Source organism: Spermophilus citellus (genome assembly GCF_964194105.1).
Source record: "Spermophilus citellus genome assembly, chromosome: 3".
Taxonomy (NCBI): Eukaryota; Metazoa; Chordata; class Mammalia; order Rodentia; family Sciuridae; genus Spermophilus; species Spermophilus citellus.
This window is the reverse complement of record NC_138184.1, coordinates 132,109,194-132,133,418: the sequence shown is the minus strand read 5'-3', so window position 1 is coordinate 132,133,418 and position 24,225 is coordinate 132,109,194. Positions and strand designations below refer to the sequence as shown.

The following is a 24,225-nucleotide window of genomic DNA, read 5'->3' as shown; positions in this document are numbered from 1 at the left end:
TTTGGTGACCTAGTTTTTTCTCAGCTCTTTACAATGCCTGGCACATTTGTATGAATCTAAGTCATTACTGTTAATCACTTAATCTATTTGTTGCATGAATATATGAATGTGCCCCAAAGCTATACAGTTGCTACTTGGAAGATCCAGAGATTGACCCAGTCTACTGATAATGGTGAAAGCAGTCACCCCTTCCTGTGACCTTACCCTGGAGCTTGGCCTATGCTCAGCACTATACACTTGTCATCTCACTTAATCCTCAAACTCCTTAGAAAAAGATGTTATTATCCTTTTTTTAACTGGTAAGAATTCTGAACCTCAGAGAACTTAAGTGCCTTGCCCAACATCACCTGCTGGGTCTGTCCCCTTCAAAATCTGAGCTACTGTAGGCCCAAATCCTTCTCTTTTCACAGCAATTGTATGTGTAGTGCCAGAGGATCCTTGGCCACCTCCAAGGGAGCAGTTCAGTTTATTAACTAATTGGGCCTCCTGGTGCCAAGCAATCCGTTTGGCTGATTTTCTTTCCACACTGAATTGACTAATTTGTTTTACAGCAGTGACCACATCAGCTAGTTATTTTCATGGTATCAAATCATCCTTGTCCATTTCTTTGACTGTCTCCAACTGCCAGGAATCTGGCTAAGCACTGAGGGACAGGCATACCTAATCTATAATGCTACTTATTAATTGTGAAATCTTAGTTAAGGACTTAACTGCTTTAAGCTTTCTTTACATTTTCAGTAGAAGTGGAGTTCATACTAATTCCTGCCTTGTCTGCTTAATGAGGTGATTAAATCAAACAATTGTAAATAGCTCTTAATATAATGCCTGATCTCTCAGGAGTTTTGTTGTGCAGTAGCTGCTGTTATTAGATTTATTATTTGTAGTGTTAATCTCAATATTTAATTTCGGTATTATCTTTGTTCCAGTAAAGAGGCCTTTACTGACCTCCTTGACCTAGGTCATTCAACTTTCTTCCAATGTAGGCAGAGTGAATTACTTGGCCCTTACTGGTTATTGCTCCTTTATTATGGACTTTAAATTGTGTTGTAAAAATTGGATCAAGTCTCTTATTCCCTACACTCTCTTCTAATTGCAGACACTTTTAGTATAAGTTCATTCATCTTTTTGCTAAGATGAATGAATTTACCCCTTCCATTGTGCCTAGCATAACAGTGTTATGGAGTTTACTGAATTGAATGAATAGGTCAAATGACTATTCACAGTGAATGGATTTGTCCATTCTCTTTTGTGCATTGTTGCTGGTGCCATTGATAGAATTACCTTGGTTATGATATGTGTAAAGACATAAGTTGAACTAGATAGCTTGCTTTTAATAAAGATTTTCACTGTCTATACAGAGAGATCAATTTTTATTTATGGCACTTTCTTTTTCTTGCTAGTGCTATATTACAGACTTTTTCTTCTGCTGTTCCTGCCATAGGACTTTATAAAAAGACTCTTTTACTTTTATTTAAACTTTTATTTCCCACATCACTTTAAGGTATACATTTTACTCTTTCTCCCTATCATTAATACATTACCATTTGACTCTATCATTAGGCTGTCAATCTGTAAAACCCTGGAGGAAGAAAGAGAGTCCTTATTTTAAATAGGCCTGATACTTTGCTAAAGAGGTTAGTGCACTATCTACAATTCTATTCTTGTCAAGAATAGGCTTTTGAAATTTTGAAGAGAAGAAATGAAATTTAGAAGAGCTACCAAACCATGAAAGATCTTGGAAGAATAAAAGAAGTAAAAAGGAAGGAGAAAACAGTATAATCCAGAGACATTGATTGACAAATAGACAAAGCTCAATATAGAGTTCTAGGGAAGGTTCTTGCCTAATTTTGAAGTATCTGTGTAACAAGGAGTGCCCTGAGGCTAGAATCATGAAATTCACCCTAAGGAAAAATTTGTATTTCAAGGTTCCTAAAGATCAGGTCCCTCGTCCATTGTTAGTGGTCAGAAAAATGGAAATTGGAGCATTCACTGGGTAAGAAAAAGAAAGGTAAATATTTAGTGACCATTCTGAGAGAAATATTTTGCAGGTTGTGGGAGCAGATAGTCCTTCCATTTCCAGTGACGTTTGGGTGTGACAATGTGCCTGAAATAAAGCAGGAGAGATTTTTGTTGGGATTTGGACAGACCTCCTGGGTTCTCAGATACTCAAAAATGTTACTAAGCAGAATAAAATTTTCTCTACAAATGAGGTTGGCGAGTTTCCCAAGATTCTGAGTCTTAGGCAGGGACAGTACTGGTTTCCTGAGACAGCACTGCCACAGCCTCACTTGTGCTCTGGCACAATCTGACCCGATTCACAAAGAAAGCCTATGGAATCTTATTAACCTCAGACTTTGAATAAAAAGTTCTTTCTGCAGATGGGAGCTCAGAGGAGCAGCTCATTCGCTTCATAGTTGCGCTCATTCTACAGCAAATGAGAAACTGCAATCAACTTCTTTTGCCAAACATAAGAAGAATTTATAGTTTTACTTCAAACCGAATGGTTTTTGATGCAAAAGAATTGATAAGGCTGAAGTTTCACATTGAAAATATTACATACAGATAGTAATCAGGGTAGGGGAGAAGGAAGTACAGTTCCTTGCACTGCTTCCGTCGAAATTTTCAATCAACTGCACATAGCTTTTGCTTAGCAAAACTTTGACATATGTCCCTTGACCTTTACCAACTACCCTTTCACGTTTGACACTTAACATTTGCTACATGATTAAAATTCAGCGTTAATTAATTTCAACACTATCAGTTCAGTTAAATTTAGCTAAGAACACTCACTTTTGTCTTTTGTGAGTAGCACAGCAGTATTATTACAAAGAGGTAGTCAGAAGGGCAACAGAGATACGAGAAGAGAAGAATGATTCAGTGTGCAGATAATTGTTTCGAGTGAAATTTAGCTTGGTATTTTTGTTCCTGTCCTCAGTAGAACTGAGATTTAGCACCTCCCGCTGGCATTTAGCCCCCACCGTCATGCAGAAGGAGGCTGTGCTGGGTGGATGCTGAGAACGAGCCACACCAGAATTAAATTATAGCACAGTTCTAACACTGGCAAGAATTTTCTCTGGCCAGCTCTTGGGTGATCCCAAAAATGAGGCAAGGCATTGCTTGAAAGGATCTCCATATGGTGTGTGGTATCATCTTCAATGAGGGAGAGTGACATGGTTGTTTAAAGAGCATGGCCCCCAAAGTGCTGACCATTCCCAAAGAAAACAGTGGAAGCCAGAATATTGAGCCATAATATAGTTGTAGTTCTGTGCTTAAAAAGGTCATCTATGAAGTTATATTATTGATAACTTATTCAATAGAACAACAATAACAAAAGATTATTAGAATGAATAAAACCCTTGAAATTTGACCTCTTTCACTGAGTCTTCCAAGTGGAAAAAACAAAGCAAAGCAAAACAAACGTTTTTATTAGCTTCTGTCTTCCAACTTCTTTTTCTCTGTGAAGAGGTTATAATAAGAATGTGGATAGGCATTTCTTGCTTTTACCTGAAGCTCAAAATGCTACACAATACCTTCAACTATTACTCTTTGCAGTGAAATTGTGGTCCATAAATTTATTGAGCCACTGAAGTACTTTCATCCTTTAGATGCACATACAGCCCTTCACTGGGTTGAGAGTATAGGTCAAATACAATTTATATGCAAATTGCTGATATGTGGCTTGCTGAAGTTCTATTACTAGATATTAAGTTCTTTGACATAGTATACTCATGTATCCCCCAATTGTTTATAAAAAACAAAACAAAGCAATTTTGTAGCATTCAAATATCATAAAACATTTTGCTTCCAGTAATTCAACTTTGTTTTCTTCTGGGTTTCCTGTCACCTGGCTTTGCTGCTATACTTCTGTGTTCTTCCATCTCCAGCAGTCACTGGGCCTCCTGGATACCAATTCAGCTTTCAAACTGGGTTGGCTCCCCACATCTTCCCTGAATACACTTATAAGAATTCATTGCCACCCCCATGGGCTCCCCTGGTCTCAGGACCCCCATCCTGCCTTGCTGTCGTGGCCTTGGCTCACCTGCCATTGAAATGATGCAGGAAAAGACTAAGTTTTAATATTCAAGGAGCATACATAGATGATCGTGCTGGAAAGAATCATCCACTATGTCTAAGAGCAAATAACATTTTTTTAAGAGTGGGAAGATTTTATACAAATGTGGTTTTCTAGTTCTTGGATCTTCTGGTCTTTTTCAGTTTTACTTGGTGGATAATAAGAAGAAATTGAATTTGAATAATTATTTTCAAATGAAAATTTATACATCTCTATATTTTACAATATTTTCCTTCAATGTAGCTACCAACATATCTTAAGATTGAAAGTAGATTTATGTTATAAATTATTTTTGTCTTGTTTTTCCATTTTAAGGTGCTACACAATGGCCTCATTATGGAAATGAAGCATCCGACTGTGGGGAAGATTTCAGTCCCAGGTTTGAAAATGTTTGTTATTTTCCATGACACTGTCCTTCATTGATTGTCCTACATGCTATTTCCTGCAGGTACCTAGTGTTTCCCTAAACAACTTATGAAGGCATTATCCAAGCTTATAATTCTGGATAAAAGGGAACCCTAGGACCAGATCATAGGAATGTATACTGAGACCACAGAGCTGTGTCTTAGCTCTGTGGAATGTCTGATTGCCTCAGTGACAAAAAATGTTTATATTTCCTCACTCTGTTTTGTGTAGATATGTACACACAAAAGTACATTATGTAATTACAACTGATAGATAATAATAAATATTGCACATATTAAGAAATATAGTAGGGTTCATATGAGAATGAGAAAGGAAAACAGGCGAGAGAGAAATGATCTTTTTTATTTCAGAACTGTGGTTTAGGGTATGGATCTTGGCTTTGCAAGTTGAGAAACTAAATGTTTTCATTAAACCCAGAATAGATTGAATTTTTTAAAGTTGACTCATACCAGACAAACTCACCAAAGACTGCTGCTTAAGTCAAAATGCCAACGTTTTCATTTCCAGAGGTAGTCTCTTCCTGGTTGTTAGGAGCCTCATGCCCACTCTCAGAAGATCGTGGTGGGTGATTCAACCAAACTATAGCTTATGAGCAGTGTACTGCCCCACCTGATTGATTTCATTATAACATCACCACCTTTCATATCTGTTGTCTCTTTCCTTTGGGCATTGCAGGAAAAATACTCCATGTTCTTATTCATTTTATCTTTATTTTCTAGATGGTATGTAAAGCATACATTTATAATATATTTTCTTCTTATAGAGGAGAATGGAATTAGCTAGGATATAACTTTTGTTGTTGTCTTCTGGAAGCTCTTTCCTAGTCACTTTCTTGAAATTTGGATAGTCTTAGTCACCTCATTCAAATGGCACAGAGCATGTGTTTCTGCAGGTACCCGACCTCATTTGTTGAATAACAGTTACTGTTAATTTCATTCTAAGTATAATCTAATTCTAAGACTTGGGGTCAGCTTGACAATTTCCCACAACATTATGATAATGACCATTGGTAAGCAGAAAGAATATGGAGAGGCAAGAATAATGAATAGAGCAAGTTGTAAGAGACAATGTGAAGTACTGGTGTGTAAGGAATGTTGTGTGTGGATTTAGAAGATAACTAGGAGGCTAAGTTTACGTTGCCATAGGGAAATGCCGTATGGTATAGAAAGGTGGTGGAAATGTGTTGATAAAAGTAAAAATGCTCATTCATTCATTCACATTATTGAATATTTACTGTGTGCTTTGAGTCCTGTGAATTAAAAAAAATAAACCAGACTGTTTGGCCTCTGGCCATGTGGAGACTGTGATCAATGAAAATATAACTAACAAATGTTTATAATAGCAAAGAAAGGAAAGGATCATATGCTGTCACAGAGAAAAATGGGGCAAAGTGAGGGCCTCAGGTAATCTGAATGGTCAGAAAAAGCCTCTTTGAGAGGCTGGCTGATAAACATGAGACTGAAGGATACAAAGGAGTTGGCATTTGAATAATATGGGAAGAGCATTCCAAGCAGAGGGAACAGAATATGAAAGATTCCAAGGCAGAAAAGAGCTGGGTGTGTTTTAAGCCAATATGAAGGAGCAAGGAGAGGAGCAAGAGGCAGGAAATGAGATGAAGAGATGCAGAGGCTTGAGGTCCCACTAAGGCTGGGTTTATCTTAATTTTAAGTAGAGGAGTGAAAAGGCACAATCCACAACTTAAGGAAGAAGGGAGTAAAGTCAGGAAGTTATTACAGGTGTAGATGATGATCTCATAAATTAGGGTCATAGAAATAGAGATAAAGAGAAGGGGGTTTATCAAAATAAGGACTGTAATCATAGTGCTTTCAGTCTGAGGAGACTTTAAATGGCATTTTGTCCAACTCTTAATGTTTTAAGAGTTGAATTGATTTTCCAAATGAAATCTGGATAACTAAAACACATTGAAGCAGAAATTTGATGATTGATAGGTTAGCACTTTAGTTGTTTAACTTTCCTACCTTGACCCTACCATGCTATATGATTTTCCAAACATCTCTTTGTGAAACCATAGGCCCCAAGCTTCAATTCAAGAATCACTGATTTAATTTAACCCTATGCATTTACAAATGAGGTCATCCAGTCATGGGTATCCCCAGTGCATTAGAGGAAAAGCAAATTGTTAACATGATAGTGAGAGAAAAGGCAAGTCAGTGGCCAACATAGAATGAATTAATTGGATGTAACACTTTATCCATCAACCAGATTTTTACTGACTTTCATGGTAAAGGAATGAAGACCCAATGTGAGGAAAGTGGAAAATGATATGGTTTAAATGTGAGGTGCTCCCCAAAAGCTCACATGTGAAACAATACAAGAAGGTTCAGAGAAAAAACGATGGGGTTATGAGATCCTTAACCCAATCAGTGAATTAGTCATCCGATGGGATTAATTGGGTGGTGACTGAAGGCAGGTGGGGTGTGGCTGATGGAGGCCAGGTATTGGGGTTATGGCTTTGGGGTATATATTTGTATTTGCCAAGTGGAGATTTCACTCTCTGATCCCTGGTTATCACGTGGGCTGCTTCCTTTTACCACACTCTACCTCCGTGATGTCCTGCCTCATCTCAAGCCCCGAGGAATGAAGCCTGCTGTCTATGGGCTGAGACCTCAAAAAATGTAAGCCCCCCAATAAACTTTTTCTCCTCTACAGTTGTGCTAGTTAGGTCTTTCAGTCATAGCAGTGAAAAAGCTGACTAAAATAGAAAACTATTTTTTTTTTCCCCTAGAATTCTGGTGGAGAATACCCATTTTGCTCACTTTATACATATATCAGGTAGCTATTGTCACAATAATACTATGTAACAAAGAACCACAAAATCTTAATGGCATTCAAACATAAGCACTTATTTATTCTGTGCTTGTAGATCAGCTGGGTGACTCCCTTCCTCACTGCAGGGTGACCTCAGTTTTGCTGTGTGTTGCTCACGGTCTTGTGGCAAACGCTGAAGAACAAGAGGGCAAGCAGAAATCATGATGCCACATAAATTGTTGGAGTGGAACCAGGAAAACTTTCTGACTGCAGTCTGTTTGTCCAAAGCAAGTTTGGGGTTCTATCCAAAGAGGTATAAAAATATATGTGACTCTTTTGAAAAGAAACTTCAGTTATCTGATAAAGGGCATGAGCACAAGGAAGAGTAGTAAATAATTAGGACCAAACATTCACTGCAAGAAATTCTCATCTTGATAGAAAACTTTATTTTTAAAACCTCCCTTTGGAAAATTCTATTTTTTGTCTCTTTAAATTCTATAAAATTTAGGCATCTTTTTGGTATGTCTTTCTTATTGCCTTAGCTTATATTCTTCCTATAGACTTATCAATAAAATATCTGAATTCTTCAATTTGAGATGAAATGGCTATGTTAGTTTTTGAATTAGAATATAAGTGTCTCAGCTGGATTTAGTAGTGCACATTTATAATCCCAGTGGCTCAGGAAGCTGAAGCAAGAGGATCCCAAGTACAAAGCCTCAGCAACTTAGCAAGGCCCTGTCTGAAAATAAAATATAAGAAAGGATTGTGGATGTGGCTCAGTGGTTCAGTGCCTCTGGGTTCAATTCCCAGTACTAAAAACAAAGAATATTAGTGTCTCTTGAGGGCAGTACATGTGGATTCTTCATAAAGGGGAATGACAATTCTGCTTATAGACATCAGATAAGAAGATGCTATTCTGTCTTCTAATTCAGTATATTACAGTAAGAGACCACTTGGGATAAGAGGTACTAAATGCAATGGAAATTTATCAATTAAATTAATTTTTTTGAGGATTATACCTTACATGATTTTTATTTATGATAGCTCTGCTTCTCTTTGTGATGGATGTTTGCATTGGAGATTTCATGAATGCTATAAAATTTACTCAGATTCTCCCATAATGCCTCAATGACAGGAGTCTAAAAATGCAGGAAACCAAGGTGAAGTTAAATATAACTTTATACTACACTATTTTCTGGTTGTGTTGTGGAGAGAGACATTTTGAATTCACTAAGTGTAGTTCTATAGATTTACACATATACCTGCATCTTCATATTTATAGTAAAAAAATCCTTATTAAACATTACTAAATTCTCCTTATTTATATTCCTTTTCTTATTAATGAATTCTGTGATATACTGAATTTTCTATACATGGTACTAAATTGCTTGAAGCATTTTGTATTTTAGCTATTATTTGAAATGTGTCTCTTGAAGAACAGCAATAACACTCATGCAATATTTATTGGTGCCTTGATTGGAGCTATATAAATCCATATTGCATTCCTCAGGTTAGATCTCCTATACAGGAGCCCTTGGTTAATACCTTAAAGGTACTAGTCAACCAATGTTTGAAATACTTTGATCAGGAATGATAAATTACTTCTTCAAATCCTTTTGACTGCTTAAAATAATAATTTTAACCATTTAGTACATTGTCTCAATATTTGTAATCATTACCAATATTAAAATACAGCAAGCAGTATGATCTAAACAATTTCCTTAATTAGTTCATGTGTATTGTGAACACTCACATTTCATATAATTTTCTACCACTTTTATCCTTAAAGAAATAAAAAAGAAATGGTATTTGTGTATGTAGATGACATAGTTAAAGCATAAAAACTAGTTAGTGTTCATCAATTATTTCTAAATATAAGTTGTAGTTATGCTAATACTTTTGTTCTTAATTTCATATATTATTCATTAAAGCTCTCTCATTTGAGCTTTAAAGTCTATTATGCAGTTAAAGGTGAACAAATCCTGAGAAAAATTATCAATGGGAGTATAACACATGTCACATCTCTCTTTGCCAAGCTTATATTATCTGGTGTTCTAAGAGTCCTACTCCAAGAAGGGAGTAGCTGTGAGTTTGAGCTTACCATTGGTTTAGTTTATTAACTTAGATACCAGTATCAGTGCAATAAACACTTTGCACTAATTTTCTCACCATCAACTAGTATAACCTGGTACAGCTGGTATAACCTGGTACCTTGTTCTGGTACTTTGTTTTTTGGCAAGAAAGGTGGATGGGCACAGTCCCTCATGGAGTTTGTGGGAAGCAGACATGAACAATAGATATGGAAAAGGAGGACAAGTGTTTCCATGGAGAACCAGAGGCTGCCAGACAATGCTGTGGGACCACAGACCAGGAAGCCTTACCTAGTGTGTGGACTGAGGAAAGGTTTCCCTGAGAGGTGACATGTAAATAAACACTTGAACACTGAGTGTGAGGCACCCTGGAGGTGCTGAGAAAACTCTCCATAGAGAAAGTGGGAGGGGGCAGGCTCACAGTTACCCTGGAGGGGGAGCCAGAGGCCTGAAGAATAAGATCTAAAATAAGGCTCATGGCCAAGTTAAGAACACACTGTTGATTTTAAAGCTATCTCGGCTGAGGTTTCTTAGTGTCCTGCTGGAGGGCTGAAAGTGGGATCTAGAAATGGAGCTTGAACAGGAACCTTGATGCTGGTTTGGCAGATATTCCCATAGATTGATTTTAGGAGTAATTTCTGTCTCTGTGGGAAAACTCGTAATTTCTTAAATTTTAAACTACAAAATTGATAAAAAAACACCCAAAACATATGTTTAATAAGTACTGAGATAAATAGGCATATTAACATTCCTAATAAGACATTTCTGCAATAAGAAATCAGTCACTATATAAATGTCACCTTATTCATCTCTGGAGTGGATTTTGCATAAATTATCACATTCCAAAGGACTGCCAGTTTCCACTGAGCTAGCCATCATTTGCATCTTCTTTGATAAGATTGACCATGGCCTTTTAGCCAGAGTGAAGCATGCTGTCCTTCCACATACCATGGAGATGCCAAAATAGTCTTGGTGTTGAGTTCCAAACTTCAAAGGATGTCACTGAAATAGAGTTTGATGGGTAGCTCTAAAGTTTCTCACCAGGACCTTTTTCATATACTTCCCGGTAAATGCACACAGTAGTTATTGGATCCCAGCTGCACAAGTCCGAAGCGCTCATTGGTGGGCCTGTTAGTGCTCTGGAGAAGACACAGTCGTCTAATTATGTGAAAGAAGTCTAAATTGAATTGCTTTCACCTGCTGGTCATTGATCTGTGTTTTTCAAAAACCAGCTCCAAACTCCTATAAGTAAAATGTTTCTTAAGCTGTTTTCCCTGTAGTGTTTTAATATTCACAGTTAGAACCTACATCGATTTTTGGCCAGTAGGTGTTAGATGAAGGCAGAGTAGTTATCATAATGGATTCATGCAGGTAGAACCCAATTATTGGAATATTGATGGTTGGATTTTGAGTTGAATTTTTAAGAAGCTAAGTTACTTCATAATTTGATTATCTGACACACTGTATTTCTGAATGTTTTCCAAGACCTTTTATAAATGGTGATCTAAAACCCCTTTCTGGGTTTGAGACAGTATGTTTTCCTAAGCTTGTGGAGAGCAAATGTGCTATCATTTAACGTCCCATCAGAATCCTCTATTCCAACTTTAAAAAGTCTTCTGGATGATGATTAGTATCAAAACCTATTACAGCTGGGGATATAGCTCATTTGGTAGAGTGTTTGCCTCACATGCACAACGCCCAGGGTTCAATCCCCAGCATCACACACACAAAAGATGATTTGTGACAAATGTATACAGTATACATTTTTTTTATAAACAGACTTGCTACCTAAAGAAACATTCTGAAAATTATTTAACTTTTTTACTTTGTTTTCAGTTTGAAGAATGTACAATAAATGGAGTGACCACCTAGACTTTTCCATGGTTACAAATCTTCCTCTTCTGGGCTACCCAGTTCTTCACCTTGCCCTGTTATTTTTAGCTTTTTTTTCCCCCTCTTCCTGTTAGATAGAAAATTAGATAATGTTTCTGAAATCACATATCCTCAAAGTGCAGTTAAATTTCTATAATGGATAGCAGCAATGGGGAAAGCTGTCACAAATCTCACTGGGGAAAAAGAAAAATTAAGAGGAACCAAAGTTCCAGCTTATATCCCTCCATAAAAATTTAGATATGTTGGTCCTCAGAAAGAATTCAAAGTAAAACCAATGGGAGAATGAGAAGTACGATAAGTTTTTTTTCTTCCAGGTAGAAAGGCCTTTCAGATGACAACAGGAAAAGTGTGTAAAGTTTTCATGTTGTATGTAGTGCATAATCTGTCTTCTAGAAAGAGCATATTCCTTCAGGGATCAGGGTATGCTGCAAAAAGAGGAAAGAGATGAAAGGAAGTCTGTCAACAGAAGGAGAGAAAGCTGGCAGGGAAGTGAATTTGCAAAGCGACTATCCATGGTACTTCCCGAAGTCCTTAATTATTTTCAACATTATTAAACCCTGAAACCATGGCAGGGTACTGAGAGTGAAATCAATCAGTCTATTCTCAGGGGATTTGACACTGAGGGCCTGTAGCCTTCTCTGGAAGTCTTGTTACAGTGAGACAAGACCTTAGACATTGTTCCCATTCAGTGAGAAATGAAATGACTTTCCTTCCTAGGAGAGCTAGGAGGAAGCAGAGGAGGCGTGAATCCCTTCCCCGGGAATGTCTTCCATCAGGAACCAGAGAAGCTCTGAGAGCCAAGTTACTGTCGCTGGTATGACTTAGGATCTCCATCAACTATGCTAATCTGTGCTATGAGGAAGAAATATTTTGTGAAACCTGGACTTTCACTCTCAGGGAATTCATGTTCTGTAATTTGGGACTGGGAAAGTAGCCAAGAACTCAGTTGTATCTGTTAAACTTGTGTCCTCATCAACCAGACCCTAACGGGGTTTCCTGATAAGTGACTAACCAACAAGGAAATCCTTGTTGCAGATTAGCCCTAAATTATCAATTGATTTCTGGGGTGCAGAGTTGTTTTCACTATGAGGAAGTGATATATAAGCTAAAGAATTTTCCTGGATAAATATTTAATTGGATTTATACATTCTTTGGGATTTTTTTAACTATCACTATGCAGAATAATCCCTAAGCTTAGAGGTATGTTTGAAATAATCTAAGGGGATCACTGAAATGTCCATCCAAATAGAGAAATCAAAACAAAAACAAAATAAGAAGGCACAGGAAGAGTGGAAGCATGCATGATTGTCAGAGTTTCTTTTTTATTGTCCTAAAAGATGGGTTAGACATCTTTCTAGGATCAGTTCTTGAATCTCTGTTGTTTTAGCTGTAGCCAACTCTCATTGGTACTTGAAGGAATTTTTTTCTGGATCAGATTTATATACTAACTTCTGGTGGGTCTTTAGAGAATAAATTAAATTAATTAAATGTAATTAGGTATGTAAACCCTTTGGAGAAATTAAAGTTGATATCATGTAGTAGTAAAATACAAAAGTTTTAAAATATCCCAGTTTAGACTTCTATGTCATGGAATTTACTTGGGTAATCAGGAAGATACATTATCTTTGCCTCCAAATGGCTTTTACCTGGACTGAGTTGCTTGCCTCCATTGCTGAGTTTATTTGTGGTTGGAAACCAGTCATTTTAGTCCTCCCCAGAAGGAAGAGTGGCTCTGCTTTTCTCCAGTAGCACTGCCAAGAAGGGACACAATGGTGCATCCAAAGATGACAGTTGGGCTGAATTCCATAGCTAAATTGTTTTCTTTAGATAGAAATCCTTAACATTTCAAGACATATATATTCCTGTTAAGAAGATCTAGCCAGAGAAAATATTAAAAGAATAAACCATATATTTAAAAAGATTTTAAAAGATCATTGTTTAATTTTAAATAAGTGCAGTTAAATTTCTATAATGGATAGCAGCAATGGGGTTTAATATTAACACAGTGTTAATATTAAAAAGAGATGTTGGTGGGGTGAAGAAATTGTAGGAAAAGGGTTAAACAAAATCTTCCAACACCAAACCCTTGGGCACTGCTGTGGGTCTATGCTTATCTCCTAGTTTGAGCTGATGCTGTCTCCTGGGTGTGTCCATTGTGGATCAGCTTTAATGAAATAATATTTACTTGTTTTCATATGTTAATCTGGATATAAAATGAGCACTCATTGTGTTTCTGAGTTTATCCTCTGAGTAGGATAGAAGGAGAGAAGGCCTCAGGGGCCTTGAACTCATTTCCCAGTCTGTCCTTCATCTGGATATCATGTGAGTCATAGAAGGCTGAGTGACTCTCAGAGTGGGTATCTCCTTGGTCTAACTACTCAGAGTCCTTGTGTCTATTAAGAGTGTATACAACAGCCAAGTTATAGAACCAACCCAGGTAACTGTCAACAGATGATTGGATAAAGAAAACATAGCATATATGCACAATGGAGTTCTGCTCAGCCACTAAGAAGAGTGAAATTATGACATTTGCTACTAAATAGATGGAACTGGAGGACATCATGCATGAAATAAGGCAGAATAATAAAGTCAAGGGTCAATTTTTTTTCTCAGCAGAAACTAGAGAGAAGAAATTCTAAAGCGGGGATTTCATAAAAATGGAAGGGAGAAGAGTAGTCTGGAGAAAGGGGATCTGAGAGATGGAGAAAGGGAGGGAAAGGGGAAGAAGTGCAGAATAAAACCAACCCAACTATGCCAAACACATGCAAGAGTGTATCACAATGAATCTCGCTTTTTTGTATAATCTACCAACTAACAAAATAAATAAACAGTAAAGTAGGGGAAGGGTGTTCATGGAGAGGGAAGAAAGGAGGCAAAGGGGAAGTGCTAGGGAATGCAGTGGACCAAATTATGTTATGTGCATTTGTGCTTAGGTCACAATGAATCCCACTATTACATGTGATTATAATGCACTAATACAATTTTTTGAAGTGTTTCTAAGAGCTTTGGTTATTTCAGGAAGCAATAAACTTTGAAAAACCATTAAGCAAAAACTTAAATTCAGTTAAAAATGAAAAAAAGAAGTTAATATAAACATTTTAGTAATGTGCAGAGAGTGCATGATGAAATAAGAAAGCCACCAACATGCCACAGCCACAGCAAGCTAGAAAAGCACTACCCCATATGGCTATAAAGACTGTCCTCAACTGTTTGCCTCCTTAAGACTGAATCTGCTTTCTCCATCTTGTGGACCTTCAGGTTAATGTGTGACCTTAGATAATTCACTTTACTTTCTAGTGTCTTTAATGGGACAAACTTTTTTTTCTAAATCTCTTTCCATTTAAAGGAAACATGTAATTCATTGTATTGCATATAAATATATTTTGTGAATAGATTTTAATGGCATAATTGCTATGGAATATTCAAATTTGAAAGTAGAATGTAAGTCAACATCTCTTGAGTACTCCCCTATATGTGGTGCAAAAGCAAGCATATTATAGGTACAATTTATTTAATCTCCAGGTCAATTCAGAAAGCCGTAAATTATTGTGTCCGTTTCACAGCTGAGAAAAATGGACCCTTGTTATATGTTTCTAACTGAATGTTAGTATAGCAATTTAGACTCAGGTCTAGATATTTCTAAAAATCTGTCTTCTTCTAGCTAAAAAGGAAAGTTAAGCTGATTATTGAGAGTATTTTACCTTACAACTCTAGTCTCTAATTTAAAGGTAGCTGAGTATAGTTTTGTTTGAAGATCAGCTTAGAAAATTATTTAACTAATGCTTAAATTTCAAGAATTTAAACTTAGATTGAGTCTATCTCCTTTCCGGAATAAGTTTGTGCTTTTGAAAGTCTATAATTGTGTTTCTATTTTTTTTTTTAAAAAAGCCATCAGAAAATGTATTGTTAGGCCATTTTGATAGTCTCAAGGGCATATAAGTGCAAACGCACCAAAACATGTGGATTACATTTCCCTCAAGTTGTACTGTTTTCACAAATTAACAGAAATGCAGTTTGGAAGAAGGGAAAAAAGAGAAATGTTTGGGATGTATATGCAGATTTCAATCATCAAAGACCCAAGATGTTAAGCAGCCACCCCAACTTACCCCTTCGCTTTGTATTTGACCTGGATGCTTTGTCTTTGCAGTGATCTGCTTATGGCCCTGGGGCTGAGTTGGGAAATTTCCACTTGTGGGTTTTGTTTTAAAGTTAGAGCCTGATTTTCTTTGAGAAACATTAATAAAACTGCAAACAATGATTTATTGGTATAAGAAAGTTAAGATGATTTTTTTTCTGAGTGTGTGGTTGATAGCATTATCAGAGAAAGAGTTTAAAAATTAATTAGTAACAAATATTGTGCTTCCTAGAATAGTCAAAGACACAAAAGTAAAATGGTGGTTGTCAGGGACTGAGTATAATGGATAGGGAGTCAATGTTTTATATAGACTCCCAGTTTGGGAAGAAGAAAAAATTCTGGAGATGGAGGACAGTAATTGTTGCATAACAACGTGAATGTACTCAATGCCACTCACACTAAAAATTGTTGACAAAATACATTTTATGTTATGTGTGTGTGTATCTGCAATAAACATATGATTAGTAAGAAAAATTAATTTGCTAACTTTTGTTTTCACCTATACACCTGATATGCATATATGGTGTGCATACAAATTAGGGTAGATTCAAGAGACTTGAGATCAAAACTACACTTTGTGATTTCTAATTAGAGATAATTAACAGTCTAATCTGACTCAATAGTATCTTTATTTTTTGCACTACAAAGATCAAATACTTATCTCATTGCAACTTACAGTGATCAAATAATAGTATATGCCAAGTACTTAGCACATAGAAGGAGTAAGTGGAAGCTCTTGTAGATAATTAATGAATTTTTTGACAGCATCTACAGTAGCAAAGAGTCTTGGGTAAAAATAAAACTAGCCACGTTATTAGTTATTTTTTTAACCATAAAACATCAAAATAATCATGTGTATTTCTCTAAGAATTACACAAGAACAATTTTTGGTTTGTTTAAAAAAATGTTGATTTAGTATTTACTCTGTGCCATATGCTGACTGACAAGCAGCCCAGAAAAGGGGCACATCATGGAGACCAATCAAATGAAATGCACTGAGGACAGGGAGATCCTGAGACTGTTGCCATCACATCTGTGTGAGGCTGAACCGACTCCTTTATCTGTTTTCTGACTAGAAGATCTTGGATGAATGTTTTATATATAAAGTGAGTGGACACCACATAGAGTAAAAGTGTCCTCACAAAACAGTTTTCTCTGACAGATCATGCAGGTGAAAATAATAATTCAGAGTTCATGGAAGAAAGTGTCACAGCTTTTTCAGGGAACATTAGAGGAGGACCATGACCAGTGCAGCATTTCCAAAATGTACCCTGGAGGATGCCCAGGTTCTTGAATTGGTTAGTGATAATTGTTCCTCCAAGTAATGACTATATAGCGAAACATCTTTGGAAGACTGCATTAGACAAAGGTCAATGGGTTTTCTTTATCTTCACATTTCTCAAACTGTTGACATTCTCAGATGTGTCTGTGTCTCCAGGAGAGGGGTACAGAATGCCACGTTTCCTTAAGTTATTTGACAGTTGAGTCCTTTCTCTCCCTAGAGCTTTTATGAAGATCCTGAGGAAAAGTGATTTGTGGGTTACCCCACCAGGAACATGTGTCCCTTGGAGCTGCATGAGACAAGTTGTAATGGCCATCTACTGGAGAAATTGGCCAGTTTACACAAACAAAGTGAGAGGAAGCCAAATGAAACTGACTCTCCTCCAAGGGTCAGGATTTCTCCTGTTTTTTGTTTTTGTTTTTGTTTTGGCTCAAGGGACCAAGGATCCTGAGGTACATTAGAAGGGGGTCCATGAGGGCTGACCACTAGGGAACAGTGGGCAGGAGCATGCCCAGGGAGGGTGGTAGGAGCCCATGGGGCCAAGAGATCATGGGGAGGGGGTGCAGTGCTTTCTCTCCTAATGGGCTCAGCCCCCACCAGTGAGAGTGCCATTTGACAATGAAAAGCATTAATAAGAAATAGATGGAGGGCAATGCTGAAGTGCAGATCAGGAATAGCTCACACGGTGATGCTCTTGCACTAGAAGCAAAAACTATCCTGGGATCTGAAGAAATCACTTAAGAAGAGAATGCTTTCTCTTCAGTGAGCCTCAGTAAAGCTGTACTAGGAGAATTCTGCACAATTGTTCCTACTCTAGCTTAGAAAATGGAGTTGATTAAGTGGAAGGCAACTTTAAAATGTGACAAAGATGATGAGGTGATTAAGGGGTAGGATTTAAGTGGCAAGATGTGGAAAAATTAAGATGTGTGACTGAGTAGCAGTGACAGTGGGGTATATGATAGCTGCCTATAAATACCCAATTAATTGCCTAATGTGGCAAATGAAAAGAAACAGGCTTCAACCACCAAAAAGGAAACTTGATTTGGAGAATATTAGGGAATTTGTATTTAACAGGAAGGGTGATTTGACTGCCATTATACAGAAAATCAGTTGAGTTATTTGAGTAAAGATTCAGGATGATACTTCACTTCCTTATAATATCCTGATGTCAACAAGGTATTTTTCTTTGAAAAGGATGTATCATTCTTAATGTCTGTTCAGAGCAGAAATTGAAGAATAGAGGAAAATGTTTAATTTGCTACAAGGTGTTGTGATTGGTGATAATGCTCAGGGTTGCTTTAACCCTCCAGGTATGTTTTCCCTTAGGCTGAATTATATCAATATCTTGGGTGATATGAATCATAGAATATCTAGACATTGTGTTATGCTGTATATGAAGCTATACCTTATCACATAAACCATACCAAAGACAGTTATCATAAGGGGCATTTGACAAAGCTACTTAACTCTTAGTGAGCTTAATAATGTACTAGGTGCTTTACAAATATAATATCTAATAATAATCACATAAGTACTCTGAAAGATGCATTCTTATCCCCATTTTACAGATGAGTAAACTGATCCTTGGAGAAATTAAATAACCTGACCGAGAACTTGCATTTTATTTTGAATTACTTAAAAAAAAAAAAAATCCATGCCCTGTTACTGTGATGCTATACTGCCTCCTGAAGGCATTTTTGATCATCACTTTTATGAACTTCAGACCAATGGCTTAGTATGTATGAAGCACTCCTGAGAAAAAACTCGTTTGCTTGTGTTTGAGTGTGGGGGATCACTAAAGGCATTACTCACACTTAACCCAGATAACACTATGGCAGGGCATCAGCCAGCCACTTTTCTCTAGCTGTGCAGATAGGTAAGGATAGGAGAAAGGGCGGCTGGCTCCCATCCCCTGAGCATTTATAGGGAGGAGAACTGCCAGATCTAAAAAGCAGCATCCAGATTTGATTATAACTCCTCTTTGTGGGCTTTGAAGCTTTTTGTTATTTCTTCCCTTGCCTCATGGACTTCACATCTATTTTCACATAAACAGAAATGATTCCTCCTTTCTGAGCACTTCATTTTTGGTGGCATCATGGAATGTCCCAGGAAGGGGGTCATGGGACCAATTATAAAGGAGAAATTCCTCTTTGTCTTGCATGTTTATATGAAAATGCCAAAGCCATCAGCTGCTGTGACAGCAGGCCCGGGGTGAGCCTTTTCCCCAACTGTCTTACAGCAACTACACAGCAGGGGGAGATCAGTCTAGTAGGCCTCATTAGAAGATGATAAATAAAAGAAATTGTTCCTCCCGAAGTGTCATCCTGCATTCGTGACTTGTGAAAGAAGTTTGGGAAGTCTGCGCCTTAGTGTATATTTATATTATTTTATTCTAGTAAGAAGTGCCCAAATTATAAGCATAGAAATGATCACTCAAATTCCAACCACTCTCTATTAAATGCCCTATCTTGGCTTACTACTGAGGAACACTTTCCTTGAATAGAGAGAATGTAGATTGAAAAAAATTAATTTCACATTCCTATTTATGGGACATTTGAGACAAACAGCCCATCAGTGTTATTGTTACCTCATTCGCCTTTTTTAGCCATCAGCACTGGCTGCTTATGTCTTTTACATTCATGGAACGCATTTCAAATCTGAGGAATTCAGTTCCATAGCAGGATCTTAGCAGAGATGATATATATCATGTTGTTTGGCTATCTTCATAATGCTTTCTTCTTTCTTGTGAAAAAAATTATAAATGGTGTATTAGTTTTGATGGAAAAACCAGATCTGACAGGAAGGTTGAAAAAATAAGTTACTTAAACAATTCTTATGGAACCATTCAGGAGAGAAGGGTGGAGTAGAGTCTGAAATAAAACAATACAGTGCTGAAGGTTATACTTTTTAAATGAAACTAATTAGAGCTATTTTAATATATCTGCCCTGTTATCACTCCCAGTAGGGGTAACCTCCATCCTATTTGGCTTCTTTGCCACCTAGTGTACAAGGTGATTTGTCAGTTTCCTAGATGTGAGCAAGATTAGAGCTGGTACTCATACCCAGCTCTCCCAGGCACATGGTGTGTTCTTTCTGTGGTGTGAAACCAGAGGCTGTTGTTCCAGGTGAGTTTCCAAGATATTTTCTATGAAATTGGATTATTATCATTTAAAAAAAAACTAAAAGATTTTGTGTTTTGAAATGTACTTACAAACTCCCTGCCTGGGATCCAAAGAGCCCAATGCAAATGTTTTCAGGGATGTATAATTTGTAAACTTTTATTTTTATTTTGGGAGAAATAACCAACTTAATTTTATGCCTTCCAGTCATAAATTTGACTTTTGAGCATTTTAGTATTCATGGATTCAAAAGAAAAATTAACTGTTTTGAATCAGTGGTTTTTCAAACCATCATAAAGAGCAAATTTTATTTTATTTTTATAATTTAAGTTTTTCCTGTCCTTGTTTAAGTGAGGATTGGAGGTAATTACAAATACTAAAAGAAGGTACCTATGGGTAGAGGGACTGGAATTCATGATTGAAAAAAATAGAATACTCAGTATTTGAATGGTTTCTGAAGTAGTCTGACTCTTGTATCACTGTCAACACTTACAATTTCTCTCATACGCAGGGAAATCTTCTGACAACATGGCCTCTTTCTGTACTTTTCTGGAATATCAAGTATCACCCTCTAAGTTTTCAGCCTTGTATTTTCTTTGGAATGTTCTTCTTTACCCTTCTTAAATACTTCACATATACAAAAGGAAATGTCAACATTTAACCTTTAGTGTGAGTTGGGAAAAGGGAAAAGTTTATTTCAATGCTCTTCTATTTAAACACAATGGAACTCTGTTATGATATAACATTTTATTCTTGCATTCCAATATAATATGTTTGAACTATGAACACCCAAAAGTGTAGAAAAAGTGATGCCATTATAATCCATATACAAATCCTGGTGTCAATCCTGGTATTATAACAAAATTCAACCTTATATCTTCATATGTGGGTATGCTGGTTGTGATTTTTCTCCCCCAAATTTAAATCCCTGCAATGTCAATTTACTTTTTATTTCCCTAATAGAAAACAAAAATCCCAGCATGTTAGTAAGAATAAAATCTTTGAAAGAAATTTTGTTCCCTGCAACATTTATCAGAGAACATATAAAGAACTGATGGATAAATGGACAAAAAGGCAGTTTTAGACTTTAGCAGACACACATTTTTTAAAATTTTTTAAAAATAGTTTTTAGTTGTAGTTGAATACAATACCTTCATTTATTTATTTATTTTTATGTGGTGAGGAGGATGGAACCCAAGGCCTCACACATACTATGGGAGCACTCTAACACTGAGCTACAACCCCAGCCCAGACACACATATTTTTAATATAAGCTGCCCAATCTCCTGGCTTATATATGCAATTTGAGATGTATGTGTATTTAATGTGATCTCAAATATTTTGTGCTATACAAATGTAGGTTATCGATGTGATTCTGCATGTGTATTTACTTTGTGCCCAGGGAAACAATGATGTCAGATCCAAGTCAGGAACTTAGTGTCATAGTGTATATATGAAAACTAGAATCCACACTAAGAGAAGGCCTTTGTTTTGTGATAATGATATAATAACAGCAATATCTCCACATCTAAACTAAGGAAAGTTTGGGTATGTATTTACTTATTAGGTGCTTTTTAAGCACCTTAATATCTTTAAATCTGTATTTCACAAAGAAAGAGACAAGTTAACCTAAACCACAACACTAAAAACAAGTTGACTCATAGGAATTGACCTCCAGATTTAAAAAATAAGTAAACAAATAACTACTAAAAACAGTGACAACATAGGTGGTCCCTTTATAGACATAAAAAGCATATTTTTCATTCTTATGCTTAAAATACCCTCTTATAGCTATGCCTATAAAATGCAAATCAAATCATGTGATATGATTTATGGTATATCCAAGGGTTGTCATTCAAAAACTATTCTATTGAGGCACTTTTCAAAGTGTCATTGGTCCAAAGAATCTCTTAGGGGACCCTGAGTCTTATATCAGACTATGGAGGAGAGCAGCAGGGTTGGTAACCCCAGCAGGTTGGAGCAGCGCATAGATGTGAGAGCTGCATGACCCACTTTGTGGGTCCAAGGAACAGCAGTGGACAGCTTACATATGGTCATTGGAAAGATACTGATTCAAGAGATGTGGGGGGAGTCACAGTAACTGGTAAATATGGTACCAGAAAACCTAGCAAGAGATAAAAAAGAAATGTCCTGATGGTGCACTAAGCACACAGACACTGTAGGGTTAAGGAATGTCATAGAATCCTAGCGAATAGAACTGCTGCAGTCTTCTGTTAAATCCTTCTCTATAGCAAGTTTTGGTCATAGAGCTTGTCTTCCAAAGAAGAAGCCAGTTCCTAACATAAGGAAAAAATAGATAAGGCAAAAATGAGATATAATCATTGATTTCTCCAAATACTGAAAGGACAAGGCTACTAGAATAATTTCAAAGGCAGAACTGAAGCCAAGGGAATAAGGCAGAACCTACTTTTCAAAACTTGACAAAATGTAGGAATTTGTTTTAGGCAAGTTTGAGCTAGCTCCACAACTGGATTGAGGCCCATTGTGAGTCACCTGAACTTGGACCAAGAGCTCTTCACATCCCTCAGGATCCCAGGCTCTGTGGAACCAGAGGAGGGTGAAAACCCAAGCAGAACATCACCACCCAGAGAAGGTTACACCTTAAGTCCTGGGTTTCTTCTACTCAGCTCAGCAGGAGAGATTCCACAGGCAGGGACTTAAGCTCCTTAGTTACCCATTTCTCAGAACTTTGCACAGCTTTAATAGAAGAGGGCTTACAACAGCAGTCTGTAGGAAACCTAGGCTTTTTCCTGTATCCTGAAAAACTTTCCAGGAGTTTTCTGGAGTCCTCAATGGCACCATCGACTCCTCTCCATGAAGGACATAAGAGTGATGCTTCACCTTCCCCAGGACACTGCAGAAGTCTCCTCTTGCCCAGGGAGCAAGGTCACCCAGAACACTGTTCACTCCAGTTGATATCAACAACCATTAAATATTTTAAATAGCCCACAGACCCAGCCTGTCTTTCTATCATTGTTTCTAGAAAACTATGTTCAATATGGCTAAGACCAAATGCTGTTTTTAAAAAGAATATTTGCTATGAAGACTAGGCTGGATACAAAAAATGGGACCAAATAGCCACTTCATTTCCTTTCAAATAATTTTGTCTTTACTATGTTGCAATTCAAATATCTTCAATGCTGATTGTGACACAGTTATAAAACACTTAAATATTTATAGTTTTCAATTCATTTTTCTATTTTAACACCTAAACAGACATGCAAAGGAATATGAGTAGCCTGTACTATCAAATTATTGGAAGCCATACTCTGTAATATATATTACAAATTGTTCTTCTTCTTCCCCTCCTCTTCCACCCCCACCTCCTCCTTTTTCTTCTAACTGGGGATTGGCCTTGTGCATGCTACACAAATGCCCTACCACTGAGCCACTTTCCCATCCAACAAATTGTTCTTTAAGGAGAGAATGGCCTACAAATTTGCAGAATGAGGCACCTTGAACTCATATCCTGCATTGGGCATGTTTATTAAAATTTTGTATATGATGTTTAACTTAGGAATATTCCTTCAGAGGACAGACCTAGGAATAATAGATGCTACAGGAAAGGGAACTGAGTTAAATGTTGTAAAGGCAACTCTCGTAGGTGTGGAGAAGTAAAGAAAAAGGAAGGGAGCAGTGTTGATCTCCCTGGCATGATAGTGAGCATGAGAGCAAAAGTAAAGAGCAAATGTGCTTAGCAGGAATTTTACATATATTTAAGTGGAGAATAGGGAGTTGACTTAAGTGACTTTAAAAGTGACTAAGATTGAATCAAAATTCAAATGTCTCATTTCCTGATCTGGGATATTTTTTACCCGATTCTTTGCTATGGTCCAAATATGTCAATGTCCTAATCCCTAGAATGTGTGACTATTAACATATATGACAGAAAGGATTTTGCAGACTCTTAAGTGATTCTTAAGAGAAATCAAGAATATTGAGTTAAGGAGATTATCCTGGATTATCTGGAGGGCCTGATAAATTACTATAGTTTTATAAGAGGGAAACAAAAGGTTTCAGAGTCAGAGGAGAAGATGGCATGATGATGGAAGCAGAGATGGGAGTAATGTGTTTTGAAGATGGATGAAGGAACCATGAGCCAAGGAAAGCAGGTGACTACTAGGAATTGAAAATGGCAAGCAAGTGGGTGATCTCTAGAGCTTCCCATAGGAATGCCACTCTGCCAACATGTCAAAATTCCAATCTCCACAATTCAAAGGAAATACACATGTGTTGGTTTGAGCCATCAACTTTGTGATATTCCATTCAGCAACAACAGAAAATTAATACTCTGCCTTTCTTTAAATATGGTCTGAAATATTATGTGAGCCCTAAACAAGGCAGCCTACGCCAAAAGTATGCACATGAATGAAGGAAGTTTCTGAATTTCACTTCCCTTTCCCAATATCAGTTGTTGA

The 24,225-nt window shown here is 36.9% G+C and overlaps 1 protein-coding gene across 6 annotated transcripts in view; it reads left to right on the top strand.

The window, feature by feature from the left end:
• Positions 1 to 24,225, top strand: part of SUGCT (succinyl-CoA:glutarate-CoA transferase) — a 728,181-nt gene that overhangs the window by 629,849 nt on the left and 74,107 nt on the right. For all 6 annotated transcript variants that reach the window (XM_081286416.1, XM_081286411.1, XM_081286414.1 and 3 more), the window contains one exon: positions 4,388 to 4,451. In XM_081286416.1, the coding sequence (XP_081142542.1) occupies positions 4,388 to 4,451 (64 nt within the window). The remainder of the gene's footprint in view (positions 1 to 4,387; positions 4,452 to 24,225) is intronic.